This window comes from Salvelinus fontinalis, unplaced genomic scaffold (assembly GCF_029448725.1).
Source record: "Salvelinus fontinalis isolate EN_2023a unplaced genomic scaffold, ASM2944872v1 scaffold_0173, whole genome shotgun sequence".
Taxonomy (NCBI): domain Eukaryota; kingdom Metazoa; phylum Chordata; class Actinopteri; order Salmoniformes; family Salmonidae; genus Salvelinus; species Salvelinus fontinalis.
The window spans coordinates 308,394-321,272 of record NW_026600382.1 but is presented as its reverse complement, the minus strand read 5'-3'; the positions used below and the strand labels follow the sequence as shown (position 1 = coordinate 321,272).

General features: G+C 43.7%; 1 protein-coding gene across 3 annotated transcripts; it reads right to left on the bottom strand.

The window, feature by feature from the left end:
• Positions 1 to 475: 475 nt before the first annotated feature.
• On the bottom strand, positions 476 to 12,823 carry LOC129844108 (transcription factor E4F1-like). 3 transcript variants are annotated; one of them, XM_055912496.1, is made up of 14 exons: positions 12,650 to 12,811; positions 12,009 to 12,151; positions 11,816 to 11,906; positions 11,407 to 11,597; positions 11,111 to 11,231; positions 10,849 to 11,001; positions 7,917 to 8,089; positions 7,378 to 7,614; positions 6,776 to 6,890; positions 6,220 to 6,437; positions 5,758 to 5,956; positions 5,294 to 5,466; positions 4,923 to 4,994; positions 476 to 801 (listed from the first exon to the last, which is right to left on the bottom strand). In XM_055912496.1, exons 1-14 carry the CDS (start codon positions 12,744 to 12,746, stop codon positions 592 to 594), a joined length of 2,193 nt encoding a protein of 730 aa, XP_055768471.1. In that variant the 5' UTR covers positions 12,747 to 12,811; the 3' UTR covers positions 476 to 591. The 3 variants fall into 3 exon arrangements, with proteins under 3 accessions (XP_055768471.1, XP_055768472.1, XP_055768470.1); XM_055912497.1 differs by lacking the exon at positions 476 to 801 and adding an exon at positions 992 to 2,310 and having other exon boundaries at positions 12,650 to 12,823; XM_055912495.1 differs by lacking the exon at positions 476 to 801 and adding an exon at positions 992 to 2,310 and having other exon boundaries at positions 11,407 to 11,588; positions 12,650 to 12,809.
• Positions 12,824 to 12,879: the final 56 nt, after the last annotated feature.

Sequence of the window (12,879 nt, the reverse complement as noted above, 5' to 3'; positions counted from 1 at the left end):
TCTCTAGAGATGATCATGTTCAACAACATACAGTATGCGGAAACGAATCAGGGAAACAAAGTGATTGTGATGTTTGAGTAGGTGTCTTTGATTGGACACAACGTCAGCAGAGTTAAGGTTTAGTTATGAATGGCTGGATCACCATGCCAGTACGTACAACGGGCCAGAACCAATGCTTTGTTTAGTAGAGATGGGGACATCCTCACTAGGTGTCTAATAATTTACTTTGCTAGCCACAGGCATGACAACAAATCCCCCATTGGGGACACACAATTCAATTTCCTAATTCCACAACCAAAAATAGTTTGTACAAAATACTTAAAAGGCAACACAATTGCAGAAAAATATACATCAATACACCATTGGCATTACATCATGTGATAATGCCCTGTTCATCTTACAGTAGAAGACTATGGGGGATTTCAGACTTTGAAAAAAGGAAAAAGCCAAAGACATGATTATATGTTTGGTTTCAGGATTGTTTTATTCATATCAAGTAGCCTGATCCCATTGCATCTATGATAGATCAAAGGACTATCTCAGAGTAAGGGCAGCTGTACAAAAAACCCAGAGGGGTGAAAAGATATGTCTTCATTCTGACAGCCTTGAGAGAGAATGCGAGCGAAAGGCATGGGAGTAAAAAGAGTGAATGAGAAAAGTAAAGTGAGAAGAGACAGAAGGCAACAACAACCACGGGCAAGGTGAGCAGCAAGGCTGCTTTGTCCTGAATCTGCCAGGCTGATGAATCCACTCCCGCTCCTCCATCTGGGGCCCACAGAGCTGCTGGGTTGCCCACGGCAACTGTAAACACCAGACCCAATCAATCGATCAATAACTGAATCAACCGATCACTTCTCAACCTGCTTTTCAGTCAGGTATACAGTACACAGGAACCATTCATTCATAACAAGCACATTTTTCACATACACAGGACAAATAAATTCCTTTTAGTCTTCTGCAGAAACTCAATTCTCAAAGATGACATGCAAAGTTGTACTGAAAGTAGCATTTATTCATTCCACGCAAACTGAGCCAGTCAAGTAATAGATCACAGCATTTGGCAGTAGTGAGGTGTCTGTCCGTCTACTGGTTGGCCTAGTTGTCCTGCTGTAAGGCTGATGTGTAACACATCAGCAGCACAGTCCAACAGCTAAAGATCACAGTCATATTCCCTAGGCAACAAAGAGTAGACATTGTCTATTAAGAAATGCTCATTTAGTTTTTTCCGTTACAATATGGTGTGCCCTAATGAATACAATCCAGAGACTCTCACGAACAATCACTAAAGCATTTTAAGTCTATGGTCAAGCATAACAGAATATTTTATAATGAATCTGTCCAAGGTAAACAACTCCAGAGTCATTAGGTAGTATAATTGTTTTAATTAAGGGGGGGTATTTTATAAAGTTGACATCTCCTGGTGTAATGTCTAAGTGTAACAGAAACAGTGAACATTCTAGGGCTTTTGAGACTATCAAGGCAAAGGTAAGTACTTGAGCTCCTGTGACCTCGCTATAAGCTTACTGTTCGTACCATGTGATTGGTTGCGCAGTGTTGACAACCAATGACATTACAGTTCAGTGTACTAAAATAAAGGCAGCTCCACTTCTGTACAAGTAAAACTTACACTTCAGTTCTCCTTACTTCAGTGACTTAAGACATAATACCCTTCCAATAATTGATTGCAATCCTTACCCAATAGAAATCGACTGTAATACTGTAAAATAAAATGTCAAACTTTATACAAACAGAATCTTTCAAACTTATGCTAACTGTCCATAATACAAGCGAACTCCTCAAACATAGACCAATGTTCTCATTCATAGTCCTGAGTTCTCATAAGAAACTCTTCATAAGACATTCTGTTCTTATAAAACACACTGTACTCATAACTCATGCAAAGTCCTGAGTTTTCAGAAGACACTTCATAACACTAAGAAATCATATAATGACTGTCTGGATCTCCACCTCCTCCGATGACGTAATTACAAACTCCTCCTCCTGCTGCTGCTCCATCACCTCGACCATGTCCTCGCCCCCCGATGTCGTTACCATGGTGACTGTGCCATCAGGCGTTTCCAGGGCGCCACCTCCTGCCAGAAGGGTTCCGTCGCTGATGGCTGAGGCCAGGGTCATGGCGACCTGCGCGGTCAGGTTCTCAGGCGTCGCTATGGTGATGGTGTCGCCACAGTCGGAGATGGATGTGCCCTCGTCCATGGAGACGTTGCGCACAATGATTTGGTGGCCGCCGACGCCGCCACGTGATTGGTTGACGATCTGCTGCACCACCTTCATGATGTGGTTGCCCATCTGAAAGGTGGGTAGAGCGGGGATGAGTATTGAGATGCCTTCTTAATGTCTACCTGATAGTTGATTTATCTTCTTAATGTCTACCTGATAGTTGATGTATCTTCTTAATGTCTACCTGATAGTTGATTTATCTTCTTAATGTCTACCTGATAGTTGATGTATCTTCTTAATGTCTACCTGATAGTTGATGTATCTTCTTAATGTCTACCTAATAGTTGATGTATCTTCTTAATGTCTACCTAATAGTTGATGTATCTTCTTAATGTCTACCTAATAGTTGATGTATCTTCTTAATGTCTACCTAATAGTTGATGTATCTTCTTAATGTCTACCTAATAGTTGATGTATCTTCTTAATGTCTACCTAATAGTTGATGTATCTTCTTAATGTCTACCTAATAGTTGATGTATCTTCTTAATGTCTACCTAATAGTTGATGTATCTTCTTAATGTCTACCTAATAGTTGATGTATCTTCTTAATGTCTACCTAATAGTTGATGTATCTTCTTAATGTCTACCTAATAGTTGATGTATCTTCTTAATGTCTACCTAATAGTTGATGTATCTTCTTAATGTCTACCTAATAGTTGATGTATCTTCTTAATGTCTACCTAATAGTTGATGTATCTTCTTAATGTCTACCTAATAGTTGATGTATCTTCTTAATGTCTACCTAATAGTTGATGTATCTTCTTAATGTCTACCTAATAGTTGATGTATCTTCTTAATGTCTACCTAATAGTTGATGTATCTTCTTAATGTCTACCTAATAGTTGATGTATCTTCTTAATGTCTACCTAATAGTTGATGTATCTTCTTAATGTCTACCTAATAGTTGATGTATCTTCTTAATGTCTACCTAATAGTTGATGTATCTTCTTAATGTCTACCTAATAGTTGATTTATCTTCTTAATGTCTACCTAATAGTTGATTTATCGATGTCAGGGATCATCAACTAGATTCAGCAGCGGCCCGATGTTTTCTTGAGAGGATGGTCGGGGGGCTGAAACATAGACGATGGTCGGGGGGCTGAAACGTAGACGATGGTCGGGGGGCTGAAACGTAGACGATGGTCGGGGGGCTGAAACGTAGACGATGGTCGGGGGGCTGAAACGTAGACGATGGTCGGGGGGCTGAAACGTAGACGATGGTCGGGGGGCTGAAACGTAGACGATGGTCGGGGGGCTGAAACGTAGACGATGGTCGGGGGGCTGAAATGTAGACGATGGTCAGGGGGCTGAAATGTAGACTGTAAATTGACCACAAAAAGTCCAAACATATGTTTGACTAAAACATAAGCATTTCAAGACCTGCTTACATTTGTATACGATCACATGTCTCTATTATGCGTGGGAATACTTGGGAACAGATTCCTTCAATTAAAATCACTTGGAGATGGTTTCCTGGTGTTTTTACAGTCTTATGTCCAGCAATGAAAATCTTTAAACAAAATACATTTAGTTAAAAACACATTTTGCTCCGAAAACTTGAGGGGCCAAATAAAACCACTCGTCCGTTGGGGAACGAAACTAAGTTTCGGTACAATTTTTAAATGTAGACAGATCATTTGTTGGATTTTTTTGTGTTATGATGAACTACTCAGGGTGGCGAGGGTCTTATTATTCTGGTGACATGATGATCGATGCTTGACAGCCGTTTGACAAATAGAAATATTCTCTCTCTTATCCATAATAATCTCATCATGTAGACTAGCCTACCTGCAATGTATCTGCGAGCTGTTGGCTAGAGCACACGTGCCAGAGTAGGCATATTTGCTATTTAACAGTTTTTGGTAGAGTTGAAAATGCGATGAAAACACATTGAACTTTAGATTTTTATTCGGTATATGAAAACGTAAGTGAATAAATAACATTTTGAAGGGCTCCCGGGTGGGGCAGTGGTCTAAGGCACTGCATCGCAGTGCTAGCTGTGCCACCAGAGACTCTGGGTTCGAGCCCAGGCTCCGTCGCAGCCGGCCGCGACCAGGAGGTCCATGGTGCGACGCACAATTGGCATAGCGTCGTCCGGGTTAGGGAGGGTTTGGCTGGCAGGGATATCCTTGTCTCATCGCGCACTAGCGACTCCTGTGGCGGGCCGGGCGCAGTGCACGGTGTTGCGCTGTGTTAAGAAGCAGTGCGGCTTGGTTGGGTTGTGTTTCGGAGGACGCATGGCTCTCGACCTTCGTCTCTCCCGAGCTCGTACGGGAGTTGTAGCGATGAGACAAGATAGTAACTACTAACAATTGAATACAACGAAATTGGGGCGGAAAAGGGAGTAAAAAAAGAAAGAAAAAAGTACGTGTGTGCACTACGTCAACACATCGAGTCGCCAGTAGTGAGGTGATATCAGCAACAAGTCAGTTTGGTGGAAACACCGATGGATAATCTGCATATTTTCTTTATGCAGATTAGTTTATATTTGCATGAAAATCTGTTGCCAATTGGATGGAAACTTAGCTTTGGTCACATGTTAAATATATGTCTATGAACAAGCAAACAGTGAAAGGTGGGACTGTTGTATGTGTGGAGGGAGGCGAGCGCTAGTCTAAGCCATCAAGACACTAGAACACAATTTCTTAGCTCCAGGAGAAATAGGAGAGCAGAGCACTGACCTGATTCTCGTTGTCTTGGATGAGAGTCACCTCCTCGCCTTGCCCCTCCTCCTCCTCCTCCACTCCTGGGGCCTGGGGAGAAGAGACAGAACACGTGAACTACAGAACCTTCCATACTTACTGACAGCATCATTTGTGAATGTGATGATGCATCTAATTTCTGTGAGGAAAAACACAGATGAATAACCTATTAACAACTGCGTTTACATCAGCACCTTATCTGTGTTGGTGCCTAAAGCTATGCCAGGTCAAGTTGAAACATTCAGTGAATTCAGCAAAAGGTCTGGATATATTACTTTCACGGCAGTGTGAAATGGGTAATAGATCCATTAGGACAATAACCCCCCCCGCCCATCTATAAATGGTCTCACCCTAATGATGTACTCCTGGGTGTCAGCCACCACAGAGGAAAACTCCACCAGCACAGCGTGGGGGTCATCTGACATGATGGCTGCTGTGGCCAGGCTGTCTGCAGATTCCTGCTCCTCTGAGACCAGCATGCCTTCCTCCCCAGACCCCTCCTTCTGGCCAGCATAACAGCCACCTGGACACACAAACACATCAATGTAATCCTGTGTAGTGCTATGTGGCTGTTTGCTTGTGTCAATTGGGGAATTGATAACATGTATAGAATAATATGGAAAATCGATTACTTCATCAATTAAAAATCAGGGCCAGTGTCAGCCTATCCAAAGTAATGTAAGTCGGGAGTACACAAAGAATAGTAACACTAATATCACTGATAAGATCAATGCCAGATACATCGGATTCTATGATTCTGACATTGATCTTAATGCTATACATGACCCAGGAGACAAGTGTAAATCATCCTGACCTTTGGCACGTAAGTGGCGGTTGAGGGTGCCATGCTCGGCGAAGCCCCGCCCACACTTGTGACACTTGAAGGGCTTCTCTCCGGTGTGATGGCGGATGTGGCGCACCAGAGAGCCCTTCTCCCTGAAGCCCCGCGAGCAGAACTGGCACACGTACGGCTTCTCCTGGGCGTGCGTCCGCTGGTGCACCTGCAAGGCATTCTGGGACAAAAGTGGAGGGGGGAAAAAATTTGTAATTAATCGTCATCTGTTAGTTAACCAATTCACTTCTGACATGCGAGAAAAATTACTGAGATAACCGTTCAATCGAAGAAGCTCCGAAACTTGACTTAACATTAGCAGACTCCTGCCATTTAAGAGACCGAATAAAACTTATGAAAAGCAGGAATTCAACAACTTTCAGTCAGAATATTTTGCTTGCTCACGGCCTCCTTGGTTTAAATAAAAGTTGAGTATGAACAAACCTTGGTCTTGTATCCCTTGTCACAGCTGTTGCAGTTGTATGGCCGTTCCTCGGAGTGGGCCCTCATATGTTCCCGGACGTGTCCGATGGTCTTGTACAGCTTGCCGCACTCACCACACTTATACCGCCTCTCACTCAGGTGGACCTCCATGTGCTTCTTCAACAGGTAGCCTGTCAGGAAGTCTTTCTGACACATCACACACTTGAAGGGCTTGCAGCCTGCAGAGAACACGCAGATGAGCTACTGTAGGTCATGTTCATTAGTGAACGCAACAGGTAGTCCCTCCCCATCAGACCGGTTTCCTTGGAGACTAATGAACACAACCCAGGGGGAGAGAGACACTGGGGAGATTTGAGAAAATGTAAGAAACAGAGAATACATGATATAGACGTATCTGATTTTGAAACCTTGGCTAAATCCTCTTACCACCCCAATCATTTGATATCAATGGATCACCTATGTGTGTGTGTTGACCAATGATGTAAAGAAACAATGGGTTATGCCGAGACTATCGTTAAAGGAAATCATTAAAAAGAAATGGAGACAGTGGTCTTACCGAGGTGACCTTTGACATGGAAGCGGAGGTAGTTGAGCGCCTTAAAGGAGCGACTGCAGTGAGGACACTTGTGACTTTTAGATGGCGGCAGATCCTCCTGCTTGTCAGACATGTCCTACATGGCAGGGCAAGGGACATACATCATGTTTATCAACCTCCTGCTGTAGGTGAGAGTATACATCATGTTTATCAACCTCCTGCTGTAGGTGAGAGTATACATCATGTTTATCAACCTCCTGCTGTAGGTGAGAGTATACATCATGTTTATCAACCTCCTGCTGTAGGTGAGAGTATACATCATGTTTATCAACCTCCTGCTGTAGGTGAGAGTATACATCATGTTTATCAACCTCCTGCTGTAGGTGAGAGTATACATCATGTTTATCAACCTCCTGCTGTAGGTGAGAGTATACATCATGTTTATCAACCTCCTGCTGTAGGTGAGAGTATACATCATGTTTATCAACCTCCTGCTGTAGGTGAGAGTATACATCATGTTTATCAACCTCCTGCTGTAGGTGAGAGTATACATCATGTTTATCAACCTCCTGCTGTAGGTGAGAGTATACATCATGTTTATCATTCCCCATTGACTAACTCACCACCATCTCCTCAGCCTCCATCTCCATCTCCACACACTCCTCCATCACCTGGATCTCTGTCATCCTGCCCTCCACGTCCCTGACCTGCAGGACCTCTTTAGGCATCCCGTCCATTGCCTGCTCCTCCTCAGTCTCAGTGACTGCCTCCAGGGCGATGCCAGAGTTGATGATGGCCTGGCAGATGAGGTTGTCTCCCTCGGCCACCAGGGCATCTGCCTGAGCCTGCTCCAATATAACCTAGGGATGGGGAACCAGACAAGAAAAGTGGGTCCAACATGGCCCTAGGAAAAATGTGTGACATCCAAATAGGTTATATTAAACATCAACAGAGATTTGGGATACAAAGGAAATACTTGAGGGTGGGTTTCTCTATTTTCTTTAATCTGCACTGATGTGATAGAAACGGACAGGCATTCTGTAGGCATTCACAACATGGCCTTCACCTATCCTGTGTTTTCAGATCACTACAAATGAGCAGGTGTGAGAGGAGACGAGGAAGACAGTTTATAGTACAGGAATGCATCCAGATCTCCACACACCTGCTGTTCCTGCCCTTCTCCCTCTACCTCCATGTGGAAGTGGACCTCGTGGATGACTTCCTGTTCTCCGCTGTCAGTCTCCACCACGCTGACCACCGCCGCCTGCGCTTCCTCTTCCTCCTGCTGCTCCACTTCCTGCTGAGCAGCCAATGGGGCGGCCTCTGCCTCCACTCCTGGAATACAAACATGACACCATCAATACCTATATATTTCCCTGTCCAGCTACTTATCTACCGATAGATCCATACATTTAATATTTCTATCCATATATTTATCTTTCCATATAGTAATTTCCCTCTTTCCATATAAACAAAAGTACACTACCAGTCAAAAGTTTTAGAACACCTACTCATTCAAGGGTTTTTCTTTATTTTTACTATTTTCTACATTGTAGAATAATAGTGAAGACATCAAAACTATGCAATAACACATATGGAATCATGTAGTAACTAAAAAAAAGTGTTAAACAAATCAAAATCTATTTTACATTTGAAATTCTTGATGTTCATGCAGTAGTCACCTGGAATGCATTTCAATTAACAGGTGTGCCTTCTTAAAAGTTCATTTGTGGAATTTCTTTCCTTCTTAACGTGTCTGAGCCAAGGTTGTGACAAGGTAGGGGGTATACAGAAAATAGCCCTATTTGGTAAAAGACCAAGTCCATATTATGGAAAGAACAGCTCAAATAAGCAAAGAAAAATGACAGCCCATCATTACTTTAAGACATGAAGGTCAGTCAATGCGGAACACTTCAAGAACTTTGAAGGTTTCTTCAAGTGCAGTCACAAAAACCATCAAGCGCTATGATTAAACTGGCTCTCATGAGGACCACCACAGGAATGGCAGACCCAGAGTTACGTCTAATGCAGAGGATAAGTTCATTAGTTACCAGCCTCAGAAATTGCAGCCCCAAAAAATGCTTCACAGAGTTCAAGTAACAGACACATCTCAACATCAACTGTTGAGAGGAGACTGTGTGAATCAGGCCTTCATGGTCGAATTGCTGCAAAGAAACCACTACTAAAGGACACCAATAAGAAGAGATTTGCTTGGGCCAAGAAACACAAGCAATGGAAATAAGACCAGTGGAAATATATCCTTTGGTCTGGAGTCCAAATTGAGATGCGTTGTGGGTGAACGGATGATCTCTGCATGTGTATTTCCCACAGTGAAGCATGAGGAGGTGTTATGGTGTGGGGGTGCTTTGCTGGTGACACTGTCAGTGATTTATTTAGAATAAGGCACACTTAACCAGCATGGCTACCACAGCATTCTGCAGTGATACGCCATCCCATCTGGTTTGGGTTTAGTGGGATGATCATTTGTTTTTCAACAGGACAATGACCCAAACACACCTCCAGGCTGTGTAAGGGCTATTTTACCAAGAATGAGAGGGATGGAGTGCTGCATCAGATGACCTGGCCTCCACAATCCCCGACCTCAACCAAATTGAGATGGTTTGGGATGAACCGGACCGCAGAGTGAAGGAAAAGCAGTCAACAAGTGCTCAGCATATGTTGAAGGCAAAGGGTGGCTATTTTGAAGAATGTCAAATATATTTTGATTCGTTTAAAACTTTTTTAGTTACTACATGATTACATATGTGTTATGTCATAGTTTTGATGTCTTATTATTATTCTACAACGTAGAAAATAGTACAAATAAAGAAAAACCCTTGAATGAGTAGTTGTTCTAAAACCTTTGACAGTTAGTGTATGTGGAAACCCCTTCAAATTAGTGGATACGCCCATTTCAGCCACACCTGTTGCTTACAGGGGTATAAAATCGAGCTTACAGCCATCCAAACTCCATAGACAAACATTGGCAGTTGAATGGCCTTCCTGAAGAGCTCAGTGACTTTCAACATGGCAGGTCAGTGACTTTTCAAATCAGTTCATCAAATTTCTGCCCTGCTAGAGCTGCCCCGGTCAACTGTAAGTGCTGTTATTGTGAAGTGGAAACGTCTAGGTGCAACAACGGCTCAGCCGCGAAGTGGTAGGTCACAAGCTCACAGAACAGAACTGCCGAGTGCTGAAGCGCATAAAAATCACCTATCCTCAGTTGCAATCCTCACTATTGAGTTCCAAACTGCCTCTGAAAGCAATGTCAGCACAAGAACTGTTCATTGAGTGCTTCATGAAATGGGTTTCCATGGCCGAGCAGCCGCACACAAGCCTAAGATCACCATACACAATGCCAAGCGTGGACTGGAGTGGTGTAAAGCTTGCCGCATTTACCTCAGGAGCAATGTAAACACGTTCTCTCGAGTGATGAATCACGTTTCACCATCTGGCAGTCCGATGGAAGAATCCGGGTTTGGCGGATACCAGGAGAACACTACCTGTCTGAATGCATAGTGCCAACTGTAAAGTTTGTTGGAAGAGGAAGAATGGTCTGGGGCTTTTTTTCATGGTTTGGGCTAGGCTGCTTAGTTCCAGTGAAGGGAAATCTTAACACTACAGCATACAATGACATTCTAGATGATTCTATGCTTCCAACTTTGCGGCAAAAGTTTGGGGAAGGCCCTTTCATGTTTCAGCATGACAATGCCCCCGTGCACAAAGAGAGGTCCATACAGAAATGGTTTGTCGAGATCAGCGTAGAAGAACTTGAGTGGCCTGCAGAGTCCTGACCTCAACCCTATCGAACACCTTTGGGATGAATTGGAACGCCAGCCTCATCGCCCAACATCAGTTCCCGTCCTCACTAACGCTCGTGGCTGAATGGAATCAAGTCCCCAAGTTCCGACATCTAGTGGAAAGCCTTCCCAGAAGATTGGAGGCTGTTAAAACAGCAAAGAGGAAACCAACTCCATATTAACGCCAATGATTTTGAAGCAGGTGTCCACATAATTTCAGTCATGTGGTGTATGTATCCTACCATCTATCCATCCATGCATGCATGATCCCTCAATCTTTTGACAGACTGCTACCTTTCTGCTGTCCGTCCTTGCTGACGAGGATCTCCTTGTACTGGTTGAAGCGGATCTTCTCAGTGCAGGGGGTGATGGACTTGAGATGTCTGGTCAGAGCCCCTGACTCCCTGAAGGAGAGCCCACACAGGTTACAGCGGTATGGGCGCTCGTCTGGGGGAAGAGAGGGAGAGAGACTGATGATGGAGACAGGAAACGAAGCTGCATATGTCACATGCAGCAAAATCTCATTCTGAGCCCACCCCCTTCCAGTCCACTGTACCTGTGTGACGGCGGTTGTGACGAATCAGGGAGCCTTTGGTGCGGAAGGCACTCCCACAGAGCTCACAGGGGAAATTCTTATTCTCACTGTGGGTGATCATATGGGTTCTCAGGATGTTTGTCTAGAAAAAATGTAGACATAGAAAAATAGGTTTGTTTGATAGAGCATAAACAATGGAAGAACAAAATCGCTGATAGTCATGATTTCCAAACTTTCTTCCAGACAAGGTAGTGACAATCTGTACGGGTTCATTCTCAGATCTATATCAACAGAAGCACAGGTGCAGTACAACTCACCGTTTTGAATGTCTTCTCACATGTTTGGCAAATGTAGCGTCCATCTTTGTTGACCCTGTAGACTGGCTTGTCTGCACCGTCAGGGCTGTGGGCCTCGGTCCCCTCTGTTTGGACAGTAGCCTTCCCTGTGCTACCCCTCTTCCTGCGACTTCGAGAGGAGTGGCCTTCAACTTCTACCTCACCTGAGAGAACTTAAGGCTGGTTAATTCAGTCCCCTCAAATAATTTTTTTGACTAACCCATTTCAACTGGGCATGAAAGTCAAAACAGGAGGAAATTGGGTTTCTGACAGAATATAAAGTATTTGCCATGAGAAGAAACCATAAATCAATCAAATAATGTCTTATCAGTTACGGACAGATGATACTGGAGGGTGCCAGAGTGCAAAAAGTCAAGGACCATTGACTAACCGTTGTTGTTGGACTTGTCTGGTTCATCTGAAGACAATCCACTTCCATCCATTCTTGTCAAGGTAGCAGAAGTTCTATCTGGGGCAAAAACCTGACCAAACACAAACGTTTTGACATATCACCCCAGTAATTTATGAATTCAACAATCTAAACCGAGTAGGCACCGGGTGTACAATTGCCCGGGCAAGCCTACCTTTTGGTTGTCATCTCGGAGTTTATTGACGGGCACCTGGGGTTCCTGTGCCCGCGTGCAGTTCTGCTGGAGTTTGTGCTGGATGAATGCCTCCAGCGTACAAAACTCGGACTGGCAGCGTCCGCACTTGTGGACATCTTCATCTGCAAGTGAAATGCATGAAAACCATGCGTACACTCAAGAACAACACACTTAAAAACAATTTGTAAAACGTTCAATGTTGTTGACTGGCTAGCTAATTAATTGACACATGCAAGAGACTGGACATTGACATAGCTAAGTTAGCTAGCTACTGTAGCAAGTGCAGCCGCCAGCTAACTTAGCTAATGTTAGCATATTTAGCAAGCCTAGCTAGTTGGCAAGGCTAGAACCGATAAGTGCAAAGTTAAACTACAATCCGAGGATGCTAACTAACCAAATCTGACCGGCGCGACCTACACTACTTGGCTAGCTAGGTGGATAGATAGATAGCATTGACCCGATATAGCGCAAGCAAAGATGTGGCGCAAGCTAGAGTGCACCGACCTTATTTTGTCGCCTACCAAGCTAGCTAGCAGCTAAATAAATTCAATCAATTGGAGTGGGCCTACATATATGCCAATAAAAATATATGACTGTTTTTGCACGTAAACTGTCTTTACCTTCATCTCCGAGAGTTGTTTGAATTGTGACGATGTTGTTGCCGTGATCCGTTTGCTCGCTCACTGTTTCTGCCGTATTATTATTTTCTACATTCATGTCGTTTGAGTTCTCCGTCTCTGTCGCAACGCTACTAGATGGAAAACATGGCGGATTTACGACCTCGTAGTCATAACAACAAAAGTGCAATACGAGGGAAGGAGGGAGAAGAGACAAATCATAGGACCACTTG